This window comes from Eumetopias jubatus, unplaced genomic scaffold, assembly GCF_037043125.1.
Source record: "Eumetopias jubatus isolate StellerSeaLion01/CBP00866 unplaced genomic scaffold, mEumJub1_p1.0 scaffold_15, whole genome shotgun sequence".
Taxonomy (NCBI): Eukaryota; Metazoa; Chordata; class Mammalia; order Carnivora; family Otariidae; genus Eumetopias; species Eumetopias jubatus.
Genome location: NW_028274821.1, coordinates 92,585,095 through 92,612,972, shown reverse-complemented (window position 1 = coordinate 92,612,972; position 27,878 = coordinate 92,585,095). Strand labels below are relative to the sequence as shown.

Here is a 27,878-nt window from a genome sequence, read left to right as displayed (position 1 = left end):
CTGGATGGATGGGGGATGAGTGGGTGGGTTAACGGCATGGATGAGTAGGTGGACAGATGGGTGGGTGGGTACACTGGGTGGGTGGATGTGCAGATGGATGAATGGGTGGGTAAAGACAGCAATACACCTTTGCCTATGTAAACTGAATTAAAGGCACCAAAGCTTTATCTCTTGACACTCCCTCTTCTGCCACTCTGTTCATGCTATTCTCCAGTCATGCCAGACCCCAAATTCAAAGACCAAGGTCACACAGCATCAAGGGTTTGCACATCCCGTTTCCCTGTAGTTGGAATCCTCCTGTTGCCCCAACCACCACTGCTGGTGAATCCCCACTCACCTCGTAGACCTCAATTTAGACATTGTCACCTCCAGAAAGGCGTCCTTAGGCGCCCACGCTGGACCGGTGGCCCTCCTCTGTTCTCACTCTTCGAGTACTGGATTACACCATGTGAAATGGCTGCTGGACCATGTTGGCCCACAGCATGGCACTCTCCCATGGTTCAACCAACAGACCTATCACACACTCCCGTGATGGTCCAGGATGTGGGGCTCAGGGGCAGGGAGCCCATCCATGCTTTAGTGTCGGGCATTTGGAGCCATGAAGAGCCCACGTGCCTGGCACGCCCAAAGCACTCTCAGACGAGTGAGTAAGCAAGGGGTTCCTCAGCTCCTTCCCCCCAAGTTCCATGCTCCACCAGGACAGACCAACCCCCCTGTGAGAATAATAGTGGCTGAGGTTTGGGGGCCAAGATTTACCTCCCAGCAGCAATCCTGTAGAAACAAGACGTGATGGGCCCTAGGGCACAAGCAGGGACGTCAGCTTTTCTAGGGCAGAGGACTCTCTGGTGTCATCTGACACCTGACTCACCAGGGGAGGGACCCTCAAAGCATCATGACCAGGCTGGCTTTCCAGGAGGTGGGTGAGCAGAGAGCTGGCAAGCAAGACTCCAAGGACCCTTGCGACTTGCAATGTGGAAAGGGGCAAACCTAGTGACCAGCAGGTGGCTCTGCCGCTGAACAGCCTCGGAAAGACTGTGCCCTGCCCTGCCCTGGCCAGGGAGTGCGGGGAGATGATGCAGTGAGTGACCACCCAGCCAGGACGGTGCTCATAGGGTCGGAGGTCAAGGGCCACACCCACCACCACACCACCACTTGCTGAGCTCCAACACGATTGCACAGAACCCTTCCCATGTCAAAGCTGTCATGTCCACGGCCCTCTGGTTTTTTCCTACGGACCCCTGAGGGGCCCCCAACCCGCATCTGCAGAATGGTCTGGGGGCAGGTGCCATTCACAGCTTGAGCGCTGCCACCTGCGGAGAAGGCCTTCAGCCCCCGGGTGGGCATACAACAGGCGAGGTGCCACCCACTGTGGTGTGCCGTGCTGGGGAAGCCACGGGACCCGCTGAATCCCAGACCCCGCGCTCAGCTGCGCCGTGCTGGGCAATTCCTTCGTGCTTATCAAATGAACGCATCATCAGCACCTCCCTCAGAGGGTTAAAACCGAAAACGTCTATGGACTCTGCCCCCACCTTGCTGTGTGACTCTAGTGAAGTATGGACCAGCCTCAGTTTCCCCACCTGCACAATGCGTGGATGGGGGTCATGGAGGACAATTTCGGCTCTGTGAGCACGTGTGCCTACTGTCAGAAGATCACTAATATATGCACAGTCGTCTGCTCAGTTCCTTCCTGTATAGCTTGTTTCTTTCCTTTTTTTTAACCACAAACTTTTTTCATTGACTAAAGGCATTCCAGCCCAAAGCAGCTGCCTGCCAGCAGGAAAGGCCCGAGGCTCCCCGAGCAGCCAGCCCCCACCTCCCTGTCCCGTCTCTCGGTCAGCGACGCACCTGCCCACCTCGCAGCCACCCACGTGCTCCGACGAGCCCGCCCGTCGCCCACCTCACAGGACGCCGCCCACCCAGCCGCCCACTCCAGCGAACACCACCAGTCCCAACGCTCGTGTGGGCATCCTCATCACCTATGCATACACAAGCCGAGATGTGTGTGTTTTTCCTTTTCATAGAGATGGGCTCACACCACGGGAAACATTCTTCACCTACTTCCCTTTATTAACGTATCCGGAGACCGATCCCTTTCAGGAAACGCAAAGCCAAGAAAGCCCCTTTCTCTTACTTGCTGCAGAGCGTTCTTATCCAAAAGCCTCTGATGATGGGACCGGGTCACTTCCACCATTTGCTCTTCCAGATGGTGCTGCCCGACCCTACAGGTGTCCGCACACACGTGTGTGCGTTCCGTTAGGGAAAATTCCAAGACCCGGCTGAGTGGCCAAGTCCAAGAGCACGTGCATTTTAATGTTTGAATATTCGGAGAGATATTGCCTCTGCCTGTCATCGAGGGGCGACCTAGGAGGACACCCGCTGCCCCTCACTGCCTGGAGGCAACGATGCGTGTTGTCAGTGTTCGGTCTTTGTTCACCTGTCCAGGTGAGCGGGAGGCGGGTGTCTCCCTGGGCTTTCACCTGTGTTCCTTCCCAGGGAGTAAGCCTCCTCTCATGCATTTTAAAGCTATCTATATTTTGTTTCCCAAGAACAATGCATGTCTTTTGTCCATTTGGGGGGGAGGGTAGGGGGCGGGGGGGGGGGTTCCTGGCCTTTTCTTATTGATTTACAGGAGTTTTAAATATTACAGCTTATCAATCCCTTCTCTGTGATCCATGTTCATATTCCTTTTCTTTTTACACTTGTTGGTTGTTTCTGGTTTTGCTTTGGCCCGAGAAAAACTCTTGACTTTTGTGGAGTAAGACCTTTTTTTTCTCTTCTAACTTCTGGGGTTTCTGTCATGCTGGGAACGGCCTCCCCACCCCCAGGTTGTAACACCCAGTCTCCCACGATTTCTTTTGGTAGCTCTATGGTCTCATTTGCGAAGTTCCCATCTTTGATCCATCTGGAAAGCATTTTGGTGCAGGAGGAAGGCAGGGTCTAGCTTCTCTTTCCCAGATGGTGTCTTCGCTCTCCCAGCCCATTTCAATGACTAATCCTTTCTTTCCCAGCCAACGTGAATGCTGCCTTTATCAAACCCTGAATTCCTATGGGTGCTGTGCCTTAAAGCCCACAAAGCAAAGGCTACCCAGCCCCCTTCACAGCCCACATAGGGTGGGGGAGGGACTCTGCGGGCCCAGCCCCCAGGGCATGTTCCTCCCCCCACCCCACCCCCCGCACTCCCCACCGCGGGGCAGCCCGAGAGAGGACACCCCAGTGTCTGAGATGGAAGCAGCTCAGGCAAAAATCCGAGGCATGCATGCCTCAGGAATGCCCGGGCACTTACAATATCAAAAATGGAAATGACCCGACTTCCAATCACAGGAGACACTAGAAGTGAGTCAGGCTTTCTACAGCCGTCAGATGAAGAACAGCATGCTGTCCTTATAAAGCGAAAGGAGAAAGCGCAGAGGAGCTGTGCTGGGACCCCTCGGCCGCCCCTTTCAGGGAGAGGACACTGGGCGGGGGTGAGGCCCCTGGCTGCGTGGACTGCACCCTCATTTCCAAGCCAGTCACCATGTGCTTCCCTCCGTCCCTTACTCTTCGCGCTCAGACCCAGTGGAGTTCGAGTTTAGGGGTTATGGGTGATTTTTATTGTCTTCTCTACACTTTCTGTGTTTTCCAAAATGACTATAATGAAAAATGTATCCTTTTTCATTAAAAAACATACATAATTACAGAAAGAAGAGGGGAGGGGCAGGACCTCTAAGGAGACCGCGCACCCCTCCCCCTCCCCACCCGGTGGGGGCTCCCCCACAGCTCCTGGCCCTGCCTCTCCTCTGGGCATCTGCACGTGTCCCCTGGACATCCTGGGCAGCACGAGCTCACCCCCAAGTCCCGACTCTGGGCAAACCAGCAGCCTGGCCCCAACATGCCCTCAGAGCCACCGTGCGCAAACCCAGGAGGGCTGGGGAAGGACGTGGAGGGGGACACGGAGCCAGGCGGGTCAGGCGCCAGCCTGGTCCTGGCCCAGACCAGTCCGCCAGCAGGGGTCCCCAACTGACTTCTGACCCCCTGTGTCCCCAGCACCCCACAGGCACTGCCTTTCCTCTCCTGGGGTGTCAGGACAGGGCAGCACAAGAGAGGCAAGCCAGGGGTCACCGTGCACTGACCACGGGACTGGGAGCCCAGGTCCACCCCCGGCCCCCCAGGGCCAGGCTGTGTGCCCTTCAAGGGGCGCTGCGTCCGATTCGCAGTGCACAGACCGTGGTGTTCAGTAAATGCTGACCTGCATTTTAGGAAGGGCTTGTCTTCAACCCCCCGCCCCTGGCAGAGCGGTGCACAGTGCCTTCAACGCTGAGGCACACCACCCTCACTCACAGCCCCGGAGCTCGGTTATGCACCCGGACACAGAGGTTGTGGCTCGGCGGAGACGTGATTAATGCCAGATCCAGGGAACCACGTCTGAGCCAGAACGTTCCGTGAGAGTCATCTCTCGCCCATCCAAATGGGCAGCTGCCACAGTGCCCCCTCCTTCGAGCGCTGTGACAGCCGAGGCCAGGACCCGGGCACCAAAAGGACATGAAGGCCCTGGAGCCACCGGACATGAGGGCAGAGAGGGACTCCCGGAAGCTCTTCTAGCCCGGCCGCTATCCCCCTTGGTGCTCACTGCCCCCACCCCGTCCCATGGCCCATGGAAGGGGTGCCTCCCTGGCGGGGCCCTGGGCACACAGCATTGTGCACCAAGCCGGTCTGGGGAGGGCGCTGAGGGGGAGCTAAGCCTGCACAGCTGGGCCCGGCTGGGTGGACACAGCCGCCCAGAGTTTCCCCCAGGCACTGGGAAGCCACAGTGGGGAGGAAGGGGCAGCAAGAGGGAGAGCCAGCATGAGTCGTCCGAGAAAAATGTGCGCGCCTTGAGCCTGACATACCCCAGAGATGGGCTGCCCAGAACAGCACGGTGTCTCGGCCGTTCTGGGGAGCAGTTACTCACTGGCTGTTTATACTGCTGCAGAAATCAGATCAGGAAATATTTTAATAAGGGACTGGAAAAACACCAGACTACCCCTCTTCGGAGGATTTTCGTTTTTATTTTCTCGCCAAGATATTGACCAGGCTTCAATGTTTATGGAGAAAGGCTCACTGCCTGGAGCCCAGTGCTTTCGTTGGGGCTTAAATGCGGCACGGGGCGGGCTGGAGCAGGAGAGCTGAGAGCTGGACCCAGAGGAGCCAGCCCAGGCTCTGCAAAAGTAGCTGCCCTAGGGAGGTGGTTTGGAGCGCCGCGCCCGTGATCCTGGGCTGCGGGTGCGGGGTAGGGAAGCAGGAGGTGGTACCCTTACGGCAACAGGAGCGACCCCATCACCCCCCTAGAAGGCCCGCAGAACAGAAGCGGTTTGAGGTACGCACCCAGAAGAGAAGAAGTGGTCTGGAGAAGGTAAGCAGAGCTGACAGCATGTAAGGAATTCCAAAACAGGGCTGACAGGGTTTCTGGAAGTTATTTACCGGGAATTAAAGGAGTCTGAGCTGAACAGGGCTGGAGAGGGTCATCTGGAGAGATGGCAGCTAAGGGGCCGGGTGACAACTGGGAGATTATCCAGAAGAAAAAGCAGCAGGGGGTTCGGCAGGAGGAGGTGGCCTGGGGTGCTCAGAGCCATGTTCAAATCTCAGGTCTGCTCCTTATTAGCTGAGTCGCCAGACACATCCCCCCAGTGCTGACCCCCCGGGGTTGTTGGCTGAAGCAAGCGATGCTGAACGTACAGCCCCCGGCACACGGGACGCATGCGGGGCACCAGCCACCTCTGTGCTCCCGGGACGGTGCTCACGCCTGCGCACGCCCACACGCACGCACCCTGCCACAAACTGGTCATCTCCTGGGGGCGCCCTCGAGAGACCTAGGATGGCCGGACTGCTGCGTGAAGCACGGCGGCTCGTGGCCGAGCGCAGATGGATGTCTGTGTGGGACGAGTCTGCGGAGACTCCCATCCAGCGCCCCAGAGGAGGTGCTCTTCCCCACCTGCATGACCGAATCCCACATCCTCCGCCTCCTCTCTCCCCTAGGCCCTGCAGGGGTATCGCGCCCCACATCCCCGCCCCTGCCTCCACCAGCCAGCACGGTCCCCTCCTCCCCCGCCCCCCAGAATAGCCCAGGTCCCTTCACGCCTGCCCACCTTCGGAACGCCAGCTCAAAACACATCAGCCAACACCCTGAGAGTCTGTGACGGGCTCTGCGTTCAAGGCCACAAGCACCACGGAGCCCCTCCTCTGCCACATGCACCGCGCGAGGCCACCAGGTCCAGACACCCCGCCTGCTTTCCCTGCTCTACACCGAGCCTCCTGAAACTGTCAGCACCAACCCGTGAGGGCGGCATCCTCAGCGCCCTTGTGCACATGGAGAAACTGAGGCACGGAGAATCGAGGGCACACTAGGAGAGGGGCAGCACCAGCCACCCCAGCCCCGCCTGGGTCTCCGCGTGTCGAGCAGGGACTCTGGGTGAACCACCCCCATACTTGGCCCTGAAGTTTGGTCTTCAGGGCAGTGGCCATGAACGCGGGCCTTGCTCCCCCACCGCCTGCCCTGTGGACTTCTCCTCCTCCAGACGTGGCCCCCCACTAGACCTGCCCGGGACCACATACACATAGTAAGCCCTGCTCCCTTGGTTTCAAATACATTGAGATTCCCTGAGCTTTTCCAAGTCAAAGCCGTCTGGCCAGCGCATGTGGGACGGGTATGCTACCCAAGCAGCAAAGTTTCTGAGGGACTGAACAACTCTCTAGGACTCATGACCCATCTGAAGAGAACACCAAGGGTAGAAGGCTTTTGATCCTGGTCCTTGGCAAGCCTGCACACTCTCCCTGGCTTTTTGGATCCATCCTAGGCAATGTGCTAGTAAGATAAGGGGCGGGCTCAGCAATCAGGCCTTGGGGCATGGGCTCTCCGGGGCTTATTATTTTCCTTTACTGAAATGTGGATAGTTCAAAGATGTGGGTCAGGTCCTTGCTCAGCTTCCCCCGCCAAGGAGAAGCCATGGCTAGGCTGCACCAGCTTAACTCTTAGGACACCGGAGGGGCTGCTCGACCCCCCACACGGCCCTCAGAGGGAAGACTGCTTGAGGCGAGCCCACCCTTATCTTGGACAACATCTGGCTTGCTGGCACAGACCCCCACACTTCTCTTTCATCGTGTGTTGGCTGATAGGAAGCAGGCAAGACCTACCTGGCTATAATCCTCTCCCCGTTCCTTCCTTCCCGCTGACACGGAAAAACTGACTCAGACCGGGGCGGTTCACCCCCTCCTACAAACACTCTCCCCGCGGCCCAACACAGGGCCATCCAGGAGGTATGGGGAGGACATCGGGGGCCCAGGACCCAGTTCCTCCTGAACTCGCCAGGGCCTGGGGAGACAGATGACGGGCAGAGAGGTCATCCGCAGTGGCCACCAGGCCTCCCCAACAGCCCCCCGCCAGCCGCCTGCTGCAGGGATGAAGGCCCTGGAGAAGTAGAAGGCAGCCAAGTCCCACCCCCCCCGCCATGAGGTCTGCCCTCTGAACTCTGCCTCCTCACGCTGGGGCCTGTTCCCAGGAGGCTGCACAAAATCAGATTCCCGTAACTGAGACCTATTTTAGAGGCCACAACTCTGCCACTTACTAGTGGTGGGGCTTCTGTGAGACTCAGTCTTCTGGCCTGTAGAATGGAGGTGGGGCCTTTCACCTTGGAAGGATGTCATCCCGACAAAACGGCGCACAAAAGGAAAAAAAGTCATAGAGAATCTCACTCTTTACCTTCAGAGAAACTTCGCAGGCATGCGCACCTCCCTCCTGCTCCGCCTATATCCATTCACCAGGGGAGGCCTTTGGGGTGCTGAGAATCCCCCCAGCCCAGAGCCGGACTGCCCCCCAGCGAACCTGTGGCCCAAAGAAATGGGGGGGCAGGCCCAAGAACCTAGAGGCCAGTCAAGTCAAACATTCTGTCCCCAGGTCCCCAGCCCTCTCGGGGGAGAAGAACCCCCACCCCGTGTGTGCCTTCCAGCCCCTGGACAACAGCGTCCCAGGGCCCGGCTGGTGTTTGTAATGGGACAGGCCCAGGAAGGGGAGGTGGGAGCCTGTCCCCGTGGAGGGGCCCAGGGCGCTGCAGGGAGGGTCAGGATGGGCTGATTCGGAGCTGGGGGGCCCCACTCGGGCCTGGCCTGCACTGCCCCCAGCGGGCTCCTCTCCCCAGGCAGATCCTGGTGGCACGGACACAATGGGAACCCGTGAAGTGAGGAAAATGGGGAGTGTCTCCACTTTGAAGCAGCGTTCACTATATTTCTAGTGAGCAAGGAAGCTTTAAGAAGTTGGAAAGCCCTGTGGTTTGTGGCAAGCAGGGCTCTGGAGGCTGGGTTCTGGCACTTTCCACCCCGGGTGCCGTCAGCCACCAGAGGGGCCCGGCAAACAGGGGCCATCAAACCTGCCCAGGACAGAAGGAATCCTGGGACACACCTGAGACCCTCCAGGTTGTGAGGCGCAGGACGAATCTGCCAGGTTCGCACGCCATCCCCCCAATGGTAGAGATCCAAGACCACGAGCTTCCCCTCCCAGCCACAGGACAGCAGGCAACAAAGCCTGCCCCAGCGGTCTGCCCCCCCCTACTTCTCAGCAGCCTTCGACCCCAGGAACCCCCAAGCCCTCCAGTTCTGAGTGGGTTCATCAGCAAAACCACCCCGAGGCCAGGAGGCCAGACCACTGACTCCCGGTAACGTATCCAGTTCCTTCCCCAGGAGCCTGGGCCTGTCTGCTGTCGGGCCCCCCCACCGAAGTAGCTCCCCCGTGTCCAGTGCAGAAACTTGCACAGCAGAGCCCCCCCAGGGAGTACTATCTGTCCAATGCACCCCGACGCCTCCTGGATTCGCCCCCCCCATCACTAGCTGGGCCATCTGCGCTAACCGGTCAGCCGCCTCTCTGGTCCAGCTGAGCCCTGAACCCGCACGCAGAAGCTTTGTCCCCACTGTCCCCCTGACGACTTCTGGCTCCCTGAGGCCTGCCAGTAATAACAACCAGCACAAAATAACAACAGCGACATACGGTATTATTATGCCATGCTTGTAACTACAGTGACAACCTTGACCACAGACATTACTGTTACCGATGTGAGTCTGTCTGCCCCGCTGCCCCGGACGCGGGATGCAGGACACCCCGCGAAGGGCTCTGTGTCCGCACACAGGTCACCAGCGCGAATCCCCCCAGCCGCCTTTCTGCGTGCTGCCATTGCCTCTGGTGTGGAGATAGGCTGACTCGGATCAGAGAGGTCCAGTACAGCACTAGAGGTCACCCAGCCAGGGTCCACACCCTGCTCTCTTGGCCTCCGAAGCCGCTGTCCTATCCCCCGTGTGCTGACTCATCGGCGCTTCCCACCCTCATCTTCTGAACTTCCCTTTCAAAAGTCAAAGGAGTGGTGGGCTGTGGGAGGGACGGGGTCCGGCCCCGGGCTCCATCGCCTGCTCTCGTCCTCAGGGGTCTCCGGCTGAGCCCACTCAGAGCCCCACCTCACAGGAAACTGGACCTGCTCACCCACCTCCTTTGCTCCCAGTCAACCCCAGAAAATACCAGGCAACCAGGCCAGAGCCCCAGACCCAGGGAGCTCCAGCCTTCTGCAAAATGCCGGCACAGCTGCTGTCTCGGGACCAGCCCTCGGGGCCGGGGCATCCCTGAGGGGTGGGGGAAGCCTGCAGCTGAGGCGACGGCACAGGCAGCTGGCTGGGGCCTCTGGTCTCCCCGCGGTCCTCAGCCACAGCCTTCAGGCAGAGCCACGCCTGGCCACACACTGTCCTCTGCTCTTTGGCCCCAGCAGCCTGAGTGCCCCGGGGACACAGAGCCATGCATGAACAGCTCACCCAGTGTCCTGTCTCAGGAGTGTCCCATCAGGGCCTGGAGCAGGTGGGGAGCCCAGAGCCTAACCCCATGAGCCTGGCCCACATCTTTCCTGGGTCTAAAGAGGACACAGAAAGGTGCTGCCTTCTCTCCTATGGCACCTTAGCAAGTCCCAAGCGGCTCAGCTCTGAGGCCTGAATGAGTTCCCCGCTAACTACCCACATGGAAGCCCCATACTCGTCCTGCACTGGACACGCCGCAGTCATGACGGTGAAAGCCAGCGCTGTGACGGTCCTTAGGCACATCCTGTGCGAGTTCCTCCAGTCCATCCAGCAGGCTTCTGAGACAGGCACTGTCTCTATGCCCATTTCACAGATGGGGAAACTGAGACACAAAGGGGTGCTCCTTGGTGTGGAGCCCAGGCACTCGGCAGAGGCAAGTTGCAGGCGCCCTGCCCTCCCGGCTCCCAGGGGAGCTAGGAGCCTGGCAATGCGCAGGGCTACAGTTCTCTGGCCCAGGATGCTGAACTCTGAGCTCATCTCCGGGTCCCTCGGGTGGGGAAGCTCATCCTACCTCCCACACAGACACAGCCCAGAGAGGGAAGGACTCGCGCTGAACGTGCTGGGCAGAGTCTCCAGCGGATTGTGACCAGACATCAGGGGTCAGTGGCATAGTCCCCGGGGTGGAGGGGAGTGGGTGGGGCTGGATGGCATGAGGTTAGTCGTGGGCAGACACTGGGCGACCCCATGTGCATTGTGGGGAGTTGCTGTGCTACCTTTGACATTTCCCCTGATCACTGCTTCTTGAAGGTGAGGCCACCGCAAAGAAAGTAGGGCAGACACGGGGATGGGGAGCCCCTGCCTCACCCTCTTCCTTCCTGGCCCTTCTCTCCCTGTAGCTGCCCACCGCCCCCCGCCCCCAACCGTCCATGCTGAAACCTGCAGCTTACCTGTTCAGGGGAGAGAGGAGGACTCTGAGAGAGCCCCGGCCTCCCCCCACACCCTCCTGCTCTGGGCCGACTCCAGCGCCTTCCCGGGGCTCGCTGCTCGTGCCCCCCAGGCCGGTCCCCCACACCGGGTGCCCAGGAGGCCCCACAGGTTCCCCGCGCTCAGGGAAATGTACCCACCGTCCAAGCAGTACTTTCTGAGCTAAAGGGCCCTTATCTAAACTATGAACCTGAATAGCAAACTAACTCCCTAGAAAATAATTCCATTTGGAAATCCTGTTGCTGAGCTTCCATCCTAGAAAGGGCTGGCCATTCCTGCCCTCTGGTGCGAGCGTTTTCAGTCTGAGAGGCACTGGAAGACACCGTCCCTCCCTCCTCTGCAGAAAACCAGCTGGGACGCCGTTACTCTCTCCTCAGAAGGACAGCAGTGTCTCGTCGGGGCGCTGGTACCAGAGACCACCTCCTCCACCTCCCTCGGCAGAGCTAAGCTGGAGCTCCCCCCAGCACTGCGCGCTGTCTCCAGAGAACAAGGAGCAGGGAAAAACAAAGAAGAAACCCCTCAGGAAAGAGGTCCCAGTCACTTCTCCCCGCAGACCCGGAGGATGTGGGAGGTGAGGCTCAGGCTTTCTGCAACCAAACTGAGCTCCGGGGCAGAGAGGCGGGCCTTCCTTGTCTGCATCTCACTGCACGGCCCCTGTGCAGGGCTCTGGGCTGCCGGCCCTCCCCACGCCCGGCTCCAGGAGCCCACCCAGCAGGCCAGGGGCCCGCTGGGTGCACAGCCGCCTGGCTGTCCTCCCCAAGAGCACCTTGACGTTCAGCGAGGCGCAGTGCGGCGGGACGTGGGCAGCCCAATATCAGATGAAGGAGACAGGCCAAGGCTCCCAGACTACCCACGGTGGGCAGGATGCGGACCTCGCTCTCCAGCACAAGGACAGAAACAAAAGCCCCACGCTGCCAAGGCCCCCTCGCCTGGCTTGGAGAATGGCAACCCACCTCAGCATCTGTGATGGTCCCACACCAGCATGGCTGGAAGGTGCCTCCCCTCTGACCGGCCAGCACCCCATGGGGCTGGAAGGTGCCTCCCCTCTGACCGGCCAGCGCTCCGCAGGGCGCGTAGATGCCTCCCCTCTGACTGGCCGTTGGCACGCCCTACCTGCTGGTGATTGTTCCACTCACTACCTCCCACTTTGTGCTTCCCTGGACACAATACCTGGGCGGGAGTCTGATTCCCCCACTGCCCCAGAAGCTCCCATGCGGCCGGGACCCTCACCTTTTGCTCCCCCGTGCGCTTGCTGCCCGGTGCCCCGCACAGATCTGAGTCTGAGTCTGGAGGTCCCCCAACACTTCGGGCATAAGCGCCTCCACCCCACACCTCTCCAGGCAGGGGCCAGCCTCTGTGCGGTTCCCTCTGACCCTCCTACCAGAGGAGCGGCCACCGGAGCTGCTCGCTGCCCCCCTCCATCACCCGCGGCAGAATGGAAGACAATTGCTTCCCACCTTCCAGTTACATTAAAGCGCTCACTCTCTGTCGTGGTGAGATTGCTATTTTTCCAATGCAGGCTCAGAGTTTTAACGTGTAAATCCCTGTGCTGCATGCACACATTCTGATGGCATTTTGGGGCATTCGGTAAAATAATAAAGAGGTCGTTAGGATCCCTATTGCCAAGTGCCGGTGGGGAAGCCCAAGCCAGACAGGGCCGTCCTCCAGCCTGAAAACAGGTGTGCTGCAAACAGAAAACAAAGGGACCCTCCAGCTCATGCACAGAGACATTGCAGCGCCCCCTGGAGCTCTGTGGGATAAAATTTTGGAGAAACTGGGTCAGACTGTGGTTCCATTTCTTGGGCCTGAGTCACCAAAGAACGGCGACATTTACTTCTAATGTGGGGTTATTACTTAGGTTGGGGGTCTGCCAGAAAACAACTGGGTGAGTCAAAGCTGATGGGCTGGTGCCTCAGATTGTGTGAGCCCCATGACCCACACCACCCAGCCACACACACCCACTCACAGCCAACCCTGCATTCATTCGTCCCATAAATGGCTCTCCAGCCACCTGGGCCTGCATGGGTGACAACACAGCGTCCAAGCGGGCAAAGCCCCCACCAGTGCACCCCCAGCACCAACATGTCCAGCGCACCAGCCATCACTCCAGGTCATGTCACGGAGGCAGAAGACCAGAGTCCTTGAGCGGGCAGGTCCGTTCCCATCTCTGAACTCCAGTTGCTCCTTGTAAAGTGGGGGTGGCCCGAGGAGGAAAGGGAGCGACCTCCACGCCCAGCCTCAACACCACAGGAGTCCTGGCAAGTGGTCTAATAAGCCCACCAGGGCACATTTTGTGGGTCACCACTCTGTTTCTCCCACGAGGCAGGAGCTACGCTCCCGTCCACGGGAGAGAGAGGGAGCCGCTCATGCAGCCAGCCAGTGAGCAGGGCCGGGAACTCGGCACCGGACCCCATACCTGCTGCCACGGGTTCTGGGAAGGAGAAGCGGTGGTAACTGGGCTCTCTCTGCGCTCTGCACACATTATTCACTGAACCCCCACAAAGAACCCTGCAGGACTTAGGATCATCACCCCCTCCTTAAAAATAGGGAAACTGAGGCACGGGGGTGCTAAATGCACAGTTGGTAGGAGTGGAGCCGGGTTATGGCTGCCCTGAGCATCACCCACACGGGGTTCCCCATGCCATGCCCCCAGCAGGGGTAGGTCTGCCTTCAAGAAGGGCCAAAGCCAGCTCCACCTTCAGATCTCAGGATCCCCATGAGCCGAGCCAGGCCAGAGATCCTAGAAGGAACATTTAGCAGAGTGCAGACACCAGAGTAGCTTCTATGCGGGAACTCAAATAAGGGGGGACAGAGAAAGTACAGTATCACATCTCCGCCCTCCTGTGAGTAAAAACATCTCATCAAAGGATCAGTCCCAGCAGGACCCTGATAGCCCTGCTGAAGGACCCCCACCTCATGGTTTCCCAGCGGGCTCCATGCATGGCCACAGCTCATCTCCATGCCTCCCATCCAGCCGGTGGCGGGGGGGTGGGTGGGGGGTGGGTAACACCATGGTAAGGTAAGGTAACACCGCTCATGGTAAGGAGAAAAATGTCACCTTGCCCCGGGCCCCTCAAACACAGAAGGGTCTCGGGAAACCATGTAAACCCAGGCACACATACACCCACCTACACACAGAGACAAATCTGCACATCACATGCATGCACTTGTACCGACATGTACACTCAGAAACACAAGCGTGTGCCCACCCCTCCAAGGGGCTTGTCAAGTGTGTTCACGTATGTTGTCTCATGATCCGTGCAAATGGCCCAGGAGGTGATGAAGAGCACATGAGGGGCCCACACTGACCCAGCCTGTGGGTGACAGAGCCATCCGGGGACGGTGCCTCCTAGGACAGCCATACCTCCCTCTGCTGGGCTGCTTCTGGGATGGCCTGGTGGGGATGGGAGGGGGGCGGGTAACACCATTCTCTGTTCCTTTTGCAAAAATACCAGCCTGAAGAGCAGCCATGGCATGTCCTCCCTTACTCAGGGGCTCACTCTACATCAGGCATCCCACACAACCATCCCTCAAAGCAAACCTCCCCATTTTCCAGACAGGAAAGCTGAGGCAGGGTGACTGGCCCAACCAGCCATCCGAGCGGGTCTTAGAAGCACTGACCCTGCAACTGTCCACACTGCCCTGGGGTTCAGCCATCAGATATCCCTTCCCACTCCTAACTGCCTGTCCCCCAGCACAGGAACCCAAAGTCGTGGCCAGGAGACCCCCACCCCCAGCCAAGGCTGTCAGTTTGTCTGCAGAACTCATCCAACAGCTCTGGTGCACCAGCCTCGTGTGCAGGGACAGAGAGCGTTAAAGAAGCCCCCAGGTTTCCATTCATCCCCCGCCCCTGCAGAGACCCCCTCTGTCTCACTGCAGCCACTTCTGCTGGCACAGCCCTCCCAGGACAAGCAGAGCTGGGGGCGCCCTGCCAACTGAGTTAATGAGGGGCTTTCCAGCCAAGGGAAGCAGCCCCAGAGAACACCGAACACCAGAGCAGAGTTTGGAATGTCCTGCCAAGAAGGAAGGGCGGACAAGGGTAAAGCCAGAGGTGGAGGGGGGCACCTGCTAAGGAAGGGGAAGAAGAGGCAGAAAAGACCAAGTTTAGCGTCACCTCCTCCAGGAAGCTTCCCCAGATCTCCCCAATGGGGCCAGCCCTCCCAGACCATGTAAAGTGACACGTGACACTTGGCACAAAAACAAACAGTGAAACAAACCCCTGCCCCCCCCAGAAGACTTAGAGTTCTTGCAGTGAGGAGCCCCGCCCCCTTCACCTCTGTCCTCCCATAACCCTCCAGGTCAGCCTGGGTAGAAGGCAAATGCCTCCAGGGTCCAGCCAGGTCTTGAGGATGAGTGAAGGGCCAGCTAAAGAGAAGAACAGGAGAGTGGAGACTGCAGTCAGTCTGGTCCCTCTCAAGGCATCCCAGTGAAAAAGGAAGGAGAGGAAGGGAAGGAGGAGTAGGGGGAGAGAGGGAGGGGGAAGGAAGGGAGGGGGAGGGAGGGAGGGAGGAGAGGAAGGGGGGAGGAAGGGAGGGAGGGAGGAAGGAAGGAAGGGGTGGAGGGAGGGAGTGAGGGTGAAGGAGGGAGTAGGGAGAGGGGAAGCAAGGAAGGAAGGAAGGAAGGAAAGAAGGAAGGGAGGGAGGGAGGGAGGGAGGGAGGGAGAGAGGAAGGAAGGAAGGAAGGAAGGGGTGGAGGAAGGGGAAGCAAAAGCAACAGGGCCCTCACCCTGGGGCCACAGGGGGCAGGCCCCTCCCCCGCACTGCTGCTTGGGGCACCAGGCCTCTCCCAGGGAGAGCTGATAAATGGAGGTGAAGAGGTATCCCCCCCACTGTCCCCCCCAAGTCTGAGGCACTGAGGCATGGCCATGACAGAAGCAGAGGTCAGACAGACCCAGAATCTGGGGTCCCTCAGATGATGTGACCAGGCAGGTGCCAGCATATCCATGACCATGGTTACCAGGTGCCAGGGTCTGGGGGGGGGGGAGGGACCCTGCCTCGCTCCTTAAATGCAACCCCAGGGCTCCAGTGTGGGCTCAACCCCGGTGCCTTCAGGGCTGGGGGTGACTCATCCCTGACCTCAGGGGCTCAGCGCTAGTCTGGCCTCGGCTGTTCTGTTATTTAGTGGGGGGGCGGGGGGGGGCAGTGGGCATCTGCTCCCCGCCTCCCCTGGGCTCCACCCAACAGCGTCTGCGATCCAGGGAGGAGGCGGAGCCAGACGGCCAGAAGGCAGGGGCGGGGCAGGCGGGCATCAGCTGTGCGGGGCTAAGGGCGCGGCCTCGGTGCCGGTCCAGAAATATCTGCAGGGCGGGGTAACGGGGCAGGCTCTGGCCAGCACCCCAGAAACAGCCCCGGAGCGGCAGCCCAGGAGAAGGCACTCTGTGCTCCGGCCCTGGGAAGGCACTCCTGCCCGCGGCCACTGCCGGCTGGTCACAGGCGCTGGGCAGTGACCGCAGCTCCAGGCCCTCCAGCCACTGAAATCTGGACCAGATGAGGGAGAGGGCTCCGCGGAGCCAGGCTGGCTCCTGAGCTCCTCCCACTGACTGTTCTCTTCTGGGGAGGAGGGGAAGGGGGAAGGATGGAAAAGGGTGTCTTTCCAGCCAACTTGATTGAGTCAGAGGAAATTTAACCATTTCATATCTGTCAGGCCCCACAAAACTTGGACAACTCTTCCCACAAAATTATTGCAAGAAGCGGTCACGTGAGCAGAGTCACCCAATGCCAGGCCGAGGAGATGACCTCAATTTCCAAATATTGGGGTCATGTTTCATTTCACATACTCTCCTCCGCCCCTTACAACGTTAACCAGCCCCAAATGCAATCTTACTTTTCATTCCTTCACACACTTGGCCAAGGAGAAGGTAGGAAGAAAGAGCCATGTTCAGAGAAAACTCAGAAAACATCTGGCGAGTCCCAAAATGGAGAGAAGAACAGGCTCCCGCCTTCCGCATCTGGGGTGCCCAGCCGCCCCCTCTGGCCCCGCGCTGCCCTGCCCTGGACTTCAAAACCGGTCTCACCCCGGGAGGTGGGGACAGGTCTGGGAACCCGCTCAGAAAAGTGACTTCTTCACATGCTTTCTAACTGTCTTTCTGACAAAAGCCAAATGTGCAATTCCTCAGCCCTTCTGCCACGCGTCTGCTTCCAAGGGGCCTCCCTCGCCCTTGCCCTTGCCCTCACCCTCGGCGAAGAGGGGCTCGGAGAGGGGGCAGGGACCGCAGGGGCAGAGCCCGTCGCAAACCTGCCAAAGGCATGCTCCCCAGCTGGCACCTAGCCCCAGCTTTTTGGGGTGGAGACTCCCCTGAAGGGTTCCCTCCCGTGTTCCTGGGGAAAGCCCATCTGAGGAGCAGGACAGGGCTAAGGCCACCATGGGGCCCCCTGACCACATCCCCCAAGGGACTCCAGACCACTTTCCTGGAGACCACGACTGTCCTCCACCTTCACCTGATCCCCAGGGACAAACGCAGAGTCAGTTAGCCCGGGATCTTGGGAATGCTGCTGGCAGCCCGGGGATAAGACACCAGGTCCCCAGAGCTAGGTGAGGCACCCCTTGTCTCCCCCAGCCCCATGTTGGCTGGACACCCTGACTCCTGCTCAGCCCCTTTGGCCCACCACACACTCATCATGCCAGGAAAAAGGGAAAGAGTATCTTAATTGGCAAGCGGAACATGGAAAGTGATTCTTCCCACATGGCTTCAAATTACAAAGCAGAGGAGAGAAGGGGGCGGGCAGTGGAGCCCTCGGGCCAGCTGGTCCAGCTGAGCCCACTGCCCCACCCCTGTGCCCCTCACTTTCCCTGACCTCACCCCAGCAGCTCTGAGCCTTGTCTTCCTGCCTGTCAATGGGGACTCGGGGTTTTCTGGGGCCTCTGATGTCTGAGGCGATGTGAAGACCCATCCCACAGGTAACCACCAAGGTGATGCTTAGAATCCACTGTCCCATCAGGCGGTTGAGTTGGAGGGAGCGGGGAGCTGCAAGACTCCCCATGAGAGAGGGCTCCTTCCAAGTGAGACCTCTGGCAGGAGTGCCGCATTTGGGCACCATCGGAGCCACTCACCCCGACCTCCACCACCATCTCCCGACTCTGCACCCCCATCTCTGGGAGGCAAACCAAAAAAAAAAAAAAAAAAACTGCTTCCCAGGGGGTCAGGAGGTTTGGGGGTGGGATTAGGAGCAGGGCTGGTCTACCAGCCTCCCGCGCTCCCCAGGATCAGGGAGCACTTAGTGGCCAGGATTGCAGGACTCCTAGGAAAGCAGAGACCCAGCCTGGAGTGGGCCTGGGGGGCAGGGGGAGTGCAGGGCTTGTGGGCTCAAGCTTCTGGGATTTCCCCCTCCCCCCCCCACCGGTGGCCAGTGTCCTCTCACCCCAGGAGCCCGCCCGGAATTGACGGGCTGTGACTCTAGGGGGCGACCCTTCCCAGTTTTCAGGAGAGGAAGTTCTGCGGCCGGGCGCGAGTGATGTGGAAGAAGCTAAGTTTCGGGACAAAGTTTGCCGGCCTCGTGGACAGCCCCTCTGGCTGTTCCAACGCGAGGTCCTTCCTTGGCGCGCGCGACAGCCCCACCCGGCCGGCCCTTCGGCGCGCGGGGCACCGTGCTGGCGCGTCTCCCTCCCCGGCGCCCAAGGCTGGCAGTCGGAGAGGCGGCCCGCGCGGTCCCCGAGCCCGGGGGGCCGCGGCAGGGAGGCCGGCGGAGGCCGGGGATGACAGCCGCCCCCGCGCCCGAGCGCCTTACCTGCGCGGCTCGGAGGCGGCGCCCACAGCAGCAGCAGCAGCAGCAGCAGCAGCGGCGGGGACAGCAGCGGGGCGCCCGGGCGCGGCGGGCTGCGCGCTTTCCAGCGGGTGTGGACGTCCATGCCGGCGGGGCGCGGGTCGGGGCGCGCGGGGACGCACGGGGGCGCGGGCCACGGCCCGGGAGGGAGCGGACTCGGCGGGGACCGCGCGCTTTAGGAAGTCATGGGGAGCTGGCGCCGGCGTTCTCTTTGTGGCGGTGGCTCTCGGGCAGGGGGCCGGCTGGCGCGCTCGCCCACGGGCGGGGGGTCGACCTTGGCCCGCGGGGCGGCCGGGACCCCACTCGGCTCGCAGCCCTCGCCTCCTCGCCTCCACCGACTCCTTCTCGCCGCCTCCTCGCCGCCGCCGCCCCGCGACCCGCTCCCCGTGGGCGCTCCGCTCGAGTGAGGTCCTGCGCCAGCCGCGGGGACGGGGAGTGCCGACCTCGCCTTGGGCGCCGGGCGCTTTTCCCCCCTTTTCCTCCCTCCCTCTCTCCTGGAAGGCACCCGCCGAGGCTGTCGATCCCCCGCGCCCGCAGCAAATCAGAGTGCGGCGCCGCGCTCGGCCGGGCCGGCCCCCACCTCCCACTGGGCGCCGCGGGCGAGGGGGTGGGGCCAGCGGGCGAGTCGCGGCGAGGAAGGGGCTGGCCCGGGGCCGGCGCGGGCGCGGGACGGGGGCGGCGCCCGTCTCCCGGCGAGTGCGCGCGGACGCGCCCGACGGACCCCCCCCCCACCCCACCCCCGGGCCCCCGACTCTTCCCGCCCGGGTGCCTGCACCTGGCCCACCCCCGGGAGCCACACTGGAGGGACCCCGAGTTTGATCCCTTTGGGTTAAAAAAAAAAAAAAAAAACACCAAAAAACAAAAAGTTGCAGCGCAACCCAACTTTTTCTTTTACGTGGAGGAGTTCCGAGCTCCTCTTCTGGGTGGAGACTGAACTTCCAATCCAGCCAGATCGGGGCGCCCAAGACTGTGACCATCTCGTCCACCCGCCCAGAGGACCCGCCCTCCACCTTCCCCCTCACTGCAGATTGGGCATGGGAGCCCAAGTTAGGGTCTGACTTCCCAAGGGTCCCAGAAGGAGCCTGGAGGTTGCACATCTGGGATCTTAATCAGGGGAAGTTGGCCAGCAACCCCCCACTCCCCTCCTCACTCCCGCCTAGTCCCTGGTGACCCCTCTACCACAAAAGGAAACCAAAGAAGATGCCCCTTGGGGAGGTGACAGCAGGCAAAGAAGTGAGGGGCCAGGACCTGCTGCCCTGGGGACCGCTGCTGGGTGCCTGCCCTCACATCTTTAGGTCTTGGGGAGCTGCCCCTGGAGCAGCGAGCTGCCCCTTCTGTCAGGGCCCCCAGGCCCAGAAAGCCTCCCTTCTGGGAAAGCTGCAGAGCTGGTTCTTAAGAAGAGAAGGGGTGAAGGTGGATCAAAGAATTTGTCCGCCCCCCTGAGCCACCCATCCCCACCCCCTTGAGCCAACAGTTTTCCTGCCTAGGTGCTGGGATGGGGCTGGGGCCTGGGCTTCCTGTCTCCAGTTACATCTCCAGACCGGAGGGACACTCCCCAAATGCCTTTAGCCCCCACGGTTCCAGGAAGGGGGAAAGTTAGCTTCTCTGGGACGGCTACATGCTGCTTCCCGAGGCGGGTGGCAGGTGGCTGTTGCCAACTTACCGGCTTGGCTCCCTGTCTGCCGCATGTGCCCTCCCACGTGCCATGGAGCATGGGGAGGGCCCCACAGACAGGTGGGGGGAGGTGTGAGATACACTAAGTAAAGCAAAATGTCCTTTCTGGTTTTTATAGTTCTTTGTTATTGTTTTGGGGTTTTTGGTTTTGGTTTTTTCGGGGTTTTTTGCAACTTGTATAAATCATACATATGATCAGTGGAAGTGTGTGTGTGTGAGTTGTATGCATGCATTTATGTATGAGGGAGGGGTGCGTGTGCGTGTGTGTGTGTGTTGGTTAAGCTAGAGCTGGTCCTTTACTTTTATGCACCTTAATGAGACCTTCCACCTGACGCTCCCGAGCCCCTAGCCCCCAGCCCTGTCTGGACCCTAGAGTGCCCCCAGCAGTGGGAAGGCCGGCCTCCTTCCTTGACTTGGGGTGCTGACATAGGTCAGTGGCCCGGCTACCAGGAAATAGTACAGATCTGGGGGAGGTTACAGCGTTTTCCCCAAGGACACGGGGCACTCCTTCTCGGACACTCAGATGGTCCATCAGGCGCCCACCCAGCCTTCCTCTCTGCAATGACAAGAAGGTGTGCACCTCATAGCCGTGAGCAGACAGGACAGAAGTATTTTATCCTATGCCTGGAAAGCAAGGAGTGTGATGTCTTGGCCAAGCTGACAAAGGTGGGTTTCCTCTCCATCCAAGCCTAGAGCTAAGTCAGGAGGCAAGTTTCCATCCCACCAGGAAATTCAGAGAAAAGGCCCCAAACTGAGCAGCCTGACCCACCAGCGCAGGACTGTAGGAGAACTTGACCATCTGGACCACAATTTGAACGTCGGTGGGCACAGTGAGGCCAGCCGCCCTACAGGGGACCCAACAGGGTCAGGGACTTACCCAAAGTACCAGCTCATCTGTGCTGGAGCCAGATTTCACACCCAGATATCCTGAATCTGAAACACGCTGATCACCTTGCCCAGATTCACACAACAGTGATAGGTGGTAGTTGACCCCAAGCCCAACATCTCCCCCACCCCCCACCCCAGCCCTCCCGCAACGGATTAAAACAGAGGGCCAGTGAAAACTGTTTATTTTGCTCTTGGCTCTAGAGAGTCTGCAGTGAGCAAGACACCAGGGTCCTTTCAGCATGGGCCTGGCAGCTGCAGAGAGACTCGGTCATCCACCTGTGTGGGGAGTGGGCCCCTGCTTGCACTTGTCCTTCCGTATCTTCTGAATTAACACCGGCTTCTGGTCCCGCCCAACCCGGCGCCTATACTTCTAGGCATGGGAGGGACTCGCCACCATCCAGGGCTCCGTGCACTCCGGCCATTCTCACCGTATGTTTCCCACAGTGCCCAGCAGAGAGCGGGGCAGGCCAGGTGTGCCCTGAGCTTTGCACCTGGGATCTGACCACCCAGCCTGCCCTCTCGTTTCTGTGAGCTCGTCTCACATACTATGTAAGCAGCAGAGCTGTGATTCTCGATGGAGCATCCGTGTGAGCACCAGGTGTTGCCCCTCGCCCCGGGCTGTTTCATCCCCCAGCCTCCCATCTTAAGGGGCCTCTGAGCCTCCCAGAGTCATTGCCCGGCTGGGAAATGGCGGGCCCGTTCCCAGGGGAAGCCCTCCAAGGCAGCTGGGTTCCTTCTCTCCTTCTCCTTCCCCCTCTATAGGAGGGAGCTTCAGGCCCCTCGGATAAGGGGGAGGAACCCAGGTGTCTGCTTGCCCTCCAAGAGTTCAGGGTCTGCTGGGGCACCGAGGTGGGCCCAGGGCGTCTGGGGGGGCTGCTGCCCAGCAGAGCGAGTGGCTGGGCTGCCCCCACACCCGCCCACAGTGAGGGGCAGCCTTGGGCTGAGTCCCCTTTGGCTGCCCAAGGAGGACGCTCGAAACCTGCATCCCACACCTACAGGTGGTGTCTCGGGATGGAGCCACAGACTGGGCTAGGACCCCAGTGGCAGCCACAGGTGAGTTCTCCCCTGAATTGTGCAGCTGCGGCTCTCAGCACGCTGGGCCACGCTCTGCCCACCGCAGGGCTCTCCCTCCACCCCGGGGGGCTGGTGCTATTAATCCCAGGGTAACCTCTGAACAATTACTAGCCAAAATCACCATCTTAAAGGCCAAGGACACAGCATGTCCTCTGTCACCCCATTTTCAACACGTTCCTCATTCAACGTGGATTCGGCAGAAGAGGGCAGGGGGAGGCCTGGGTGGGCCCAACAACAGGCCCCGGGCCAGACTGCCCCAGACAGCCGTCTGCTCGGACAGCCGGCACAAAGCACCAGGGGCTGGGGTGTAAACAGGGGAAGCTAGTCTCTGATGGTCCTGGGGCCAGAAGTCCCAGATGAAGGTGTCGCTGGTTCTTCGGAGGCCTCTCTGGCCGTGTAGATGGCCTCCCTCTCCTCCGTCCCTGTCCTCCCTCCTTGCCTGTCTGTGTCCTGAACTCTTCCCATAAGGATAACCAGTCACATTGGATGAATTCAACCTAAAATGAAGAGGACTTTTTTTTTTTTTTTACCTTAGTTACTTCTTTAAAGGACCCGTCCCCACAGTCAGTCACTTTTGGAGGTGCTGGGGGTTAGAGCTTCAACACAGGAATGAAGGGAGCACAATTCAGCACAGTACCTTGGCAATCCCAGTCCGGTGGCCTTCTGGAGAAATCCAGGGCACTGTGTTTCCCAGAACAATATGGGCAGTCTGACGCCCATGGGGGTGGAGGTGGGACCATGTCCAGCAGGAGGGACCTTTGATGGCATCTCACCCTGGCTGCTGGTCCAGCCCTGCCAACAATCTCGCTCGTTTGGCGCACGGAGTTGAGCGTCTAGTGACGCTGTCCACACTGGGTAGGAAGCGGGGGACAGCACACAGGCTGAGACACGGCCGCATCCTGTGAAGGCTCCTGAGTCCTTCGCAGAACCTCCGTTCTCCCCCGCTACCCTTTCTGTGAGCCAGTGCCCCTGGCCTGCTTCAAGAACCCCAGAGGAACACGTCGCCATCTTCGTGACCGTCTGCGGGCAGACAGGTGCACCCGAACATCGTGGGTGGGAGCCGGGCCCCGGAAGGCCGCGTGGCTACACACACATCTCCCTCCAGCTCCAGCAGGGCAGCGGCGGGGCCTGACGTTGGCATCCCAGGCCGGCCCACCGTCGGATCTGCCGAGTGCACCAGACAGCATGTGGGGCTGTGCCGGAAAGAGCCGGCTCAGGAAATCAGGATCTTGTGCTCAGGTCCTAGTTCTCACTCAGAGCTCCAGGGCCCCCTGGCGCCGCTTCAAATTCCATGGGTTTACTCAAATGGCTTCCCCACGAGGCTCTCCTCCACGCACGTCGAAACTTCCACAGCTCTAAGAAGGGAAGGCCTCTTCCCACACGCACCACCCCCAGCCAACCCAGAGCCCTGCTATTTCTGGGAGCCATTTGCTCCCAGAGCTCACACCCAAGACCCAAGGGTGCCAGGACTGCCACCCTACAAGAGCAAACCAGTCAGGGTCACAGGCCGCCATCATTCAGACCAAAAACGCAAGCCTGCTGGAGGCTAGAGCTCTTTCATCGGAGAGTCCGAGCACCAGCCGGAGGCCAGGATGCAGGTTCTCTGCAGCCAGCGGGCTGCCCCATCCCCATGGAGCACTGGAACAGGGCAGTGTAACTGGCAGAACACGCAGTGGAGTGTGCCCAGCCCCGGCCAGCCACGCCACAGTGGGTGAGTCCGCTGGGGCCAGTCTCTCGCTGGGCTTTGCTTCCATGTCATGCTCACAAAGGCCTGGTTTTACCGAACCTCGAAGTTCCTATCAGGGGCCAAGTAAACTTTGCAACATCATAGAAATTCCAGGCGAAACAGTCCATGATGGACAACCAATAAGACTCTAAATACAGAGGGTGAATTTGAAAGTATCCAGACAGTGGGATGCAGATACGCATCTTCCAGACTGTGACTAGCTGGACTTCTTACCCTCCTGGAGAATGTTTTATAGATAAAAGTTGGGTTTGTGGCCCAGGAAAAATGTCCGTTGGAAGCATCTCTTTAGTTAACTCTTGTAAAGAAGCATCTGTGCAGGTGGAGAGAACCGCCCGGTGGTCAGCGGGCTGTTCCCCAGATTGAAATAGCATTTCTAGGGTGCCTGTGGTGGCACCCCACGCGGCATCTTCCCCAGCACACGACCCCCACTTTGGGAGGCGGAGGTGTCCGTGAAGCCCGGAGCAGAGGGCCTTCTGGGTGTGCGGGGCTGACTTGGACCTCGGCGCCTCGTCTTTTTAAACAAGCTCCCAAATCCAGGGGCCACCATGAACCCCCCACAGCCCTGCAGCTGTCCCATCATGCCCACTGGTGAAGCCAAGAGGACACGGGAGCCAGCCATGGTGTGGGACAAGGGGTCAGTGGCACCTGCTGTGCAGCCCAGTGCCCGTGCAGGAAACCCCTTGTGCTTTCCGTGTCCTGAGAGCAGGGGACGTCCCCAGCGGCAGGCTCGAGCTGGCGAGAGGGAAAGGGGACCCAGGGGGACCCTGCAAGCGACGGCACATTGCTCAGGCGTGCCAAACACCGTCTGGGATTGTTGTTTTTTCTAGTAGGGTTTAGTTTTATTTGTTTTCATTTTTAGTATTAAACCAATGCTTTTAATGGAAATAGCTCCCGCATTAAATTTTCTTCCATAAGAGGAAATAAAAGGGAATATAGAAATTTGAACGAGTCTCCCAAACTGGAGTCCAACCCAGAAATCAAACTCATCTGCTCCTCAGAACCTTTGAGCCGAGCCCGTGAGCTGGGCCAGTGTGAGGACACAAGTCACGTCACGAGCGGATCAGAATTCAAGCTCAGAGCATTTTTGGAAATGGGTCCCCAGCGCCATCAGGTTCACCAGTGGAGAAGCCAAGGTCCCATTCCAGACCTGTCCATGCCCGGATGCACGCTCCACCCACACTGCCTTCCCACAGAAACCGTACAGGTCAGATCTGCCCTGACCCTCAGGACCGGGGGGCGAGGGGGGGTGCGCAGAGCGCGCACAAGGAGTGGGTGCAGAACTAACGCGGGACCCCAGGTAGGTCTGGCTGTGGGAGGCTGAGAGTGGTTCCCAAAGACAATTCCATGTCCTAATCCCCAGAACCTACAATGTGACCTTATTTGGGAAAAGGGTCGATGCAGATGTGCTTGAGTTAAGGGCCTTGAGATAAGGAGATGGTCTTGGTTTCACCAGCTGGGCCCTAAATGCCACAGAAGTGTCCTTGGAAGAGGAAGACAGGGGGGATTAAAGACAGACAAACAGAAGGCAAGATGATAGGATGGCTCAGGCAGAGACCGCAGAGACTCTGCCACGAGCCACGAGCCACGGAACATCTGGGGCCAGCAGAAGGCGGGAGAGACAAGGCAGGCCCCTCCCCTCCAGCCCTGCGGACACCTCGATCTCAGGCTGCTGGCCTCCAGAACTGGGAGAACATGACTCTGTATGGTCGTTCGTTATGGCAGACACGGCACACCAGTATGCTGGCTCCTGGGGCAGGCCCAGAGCATGGGGCACCTGGAAGGAGCCTGGGGAAGGGGGGATACCAGGTGGCAGGTGTGGCTTGTGTCCAGGCCCCTTCGCTGACATGGCCCAGTGACTCCAGGGGCACCTGTCCCTTCCCTTGGCCAACTGGGTGGGTGTGGGCGAAGGCATTGGGCCTGGGCCACCCCAAATGTGCCGGGGATACAGCACCAGCCTGGGAGGAGGAGAGGGTGGGCTTAGAGAGGCAAGGGGTGGCCCTACATCCAATGACAAGTGTCCTGATAAGAGCCGCATGGAGGAGAGGCACTGGGAGAAAGGGGGAGGCCGTGTGGCCACGGAGGCAGAGGCTGGAGGACACGGCTGCAGCCCAGGGACACCGCTGGGGCCCCCAGGAGCGGGGAGGGGCGCAAGGGGCCTGACTGCGGACTTCCGGCCTCAGAACTGGAAGAGAATGGATTTCTAGGGTAAGCCCCACAGCCCGTGGCACTCTGCTGTGGCAGCAGATCCGAGAGGCCAGCTGGACTCCCCCCTGAGCCGGGGCCCACATGGGGTCCACCCTCCCGAGTGCCCAGCACCAAGAGCCCGGTGCCCACCGGTGGCGCCGGAGCTCAGAAAAGGCTGGTTCTGCAGCCCGAGCTTGCCACAAGCGTCCCCCCGGCCTCCCCGTCCCACCTCTCCGCTAAGGGAAGTCCGGACTCCGCGCCAAAGAAAATGCAACAGAACATGCGAGCCGCTAATGAGACCCCGGGCCTGGCATCTCCGGCGGCTCCCCCCGGGGGGCACTTTCATTCACCAGGGCAGCCCGCCAAAGCCCCTACCCGCTCAGGAATTTCCCCTCTGAAGCCTGAGGGCCCGCGCCAGTTTGGAACCTGGGATCCAGCTCTTTGCAGGAGAATAAAAGCAATGGGGCTGAGGGCAAACACTGGTGTTGATTCGGCCCCTTTATTTTTGTCAATAAAGAGATTTATTTTAATGGGAACCAGGAGAACCCCCGGTTGCAGACTTGTCCCCTCCTGCGGTCTCCACTGCAGCTTCCCCCCCCCCCCCACCACCCCAGGCAGGACAGCTGTGAATTTTGCAGAGGGGGTGGAGGGAGGCTGGGGAGGGTACCTTAGGTCTCTGCCCTGGCCCCCGGCCCCTCCGCACAAGAGCCCTCCGAGGCCACCGCCCCTCGCCGCGGCCTCTGGCTGCCCTGCCCCCAGCGAACACAGGCTGACCCCCTTCCCCGGCTGGGGAGAGAGAGGCGGAGGAACACCAGGGCTTCCTGGGAGCCCGGCGGACACCCTGGCCAGCACACGTCACCTCTCTCGGCCCCATCGCTAAAATGGGAACACTCCCAGGACCGGCCTGGGGATCTCAGGAGATAAAACGCACCCTCGCAGCGGGGGCCCCCATCTGCTAATGTCAGTCAGGCTTTGGCTGGGACAGGGGAGTCAAACAGGGAGGCCCCGGGGACGCGTCTGCTTCTAAGTGACCAGATGGCTGGCAGGCCCACCTCAGACACCGGGGGGCTAGGCACCAGTCATAACCCCAGAGCTGGTAGGGGCCCCTTCCCCACCGCCCACCTGATGGCCCCTCTCTTTTCTTCCGCAGACTCCGGAGAATCTGATCTTGACCCTGACCGCTTGTCCCGCGGTCGGTTCACCTGCCACACACATGCGAGGAGAGCTCTGCTCAGCGTGGGGCTGGCACTGGCGTGTCCGGACTCCCTACAGCTGGCCTCTTGAAATCGGCCACGGTGCGGGTCTTTACACCATGGAAATTGGCAGACGGTACAAATCTGCGCCTTTTCCTTAAAGACTCGGTCCTTCACCATTTGCCGGTGCCCCTAAGTGGGGACCTGACCTCAGTCTGCTTCCTGGAGGCCCAGAAGGCAGCCGCCATCTCTCCCCAGGAGCTTTCAGCCATCTCTCCAGCCCTCAGGGGAGGGTGGGAGGCAGGATCTTCCCCTTATCCATTTTAAAAGCCCAGATTTCCTGTGGAGTGGCCATCTGCTTTCCTAAGAGGCTGGCTTTTCTAAACAGCTGTCTCCAGGTATTTGAAGGACTGTCCCGAGCTATTCCATATGCTCCAGAGGAACAGAGAAGCAGCGCTGTGTGGATATTTAGGCCGACCATTTTCCTTTCATTCCACAAGTGTCTCAGAGCTGCAGAGACCCTGCCCTGGGATTTTCTGGTCTGAGAGCCTCTCCCAAAACTCGGCTTATTTTCAGATCCCTCCTGCGCTCTCCTGC

General features: G+C 60.0%; 1 protein-coding gene across 2 annotated transcripts in view; it reads right to left on the bottom strand.

Moving 5' to 3' along the window:
- COL5A1 (collagen type V alpha 1 chain) overlaps positions 1 to 18,606 on the bottom strand; it is a 151,691-nt gene extending 133,085 nt beyond the window's left edge. For both annotated transcript variants that reach the window (XM_028093425.2, XM_028093426.2), the window contains exon 1: positions 18,486 to 18,606. In XM_028093425.2, coding sequence (XP_027949226.1) covers positions 18,486 to 18,606 — 121 coding nt within the window. The remainder of the gene's footprint in view (positions 1 to 18,485) is intronic.
- Between the last annotated feature and the right edge of the window lie 9,272 nt (positions 18,607 to 27,878).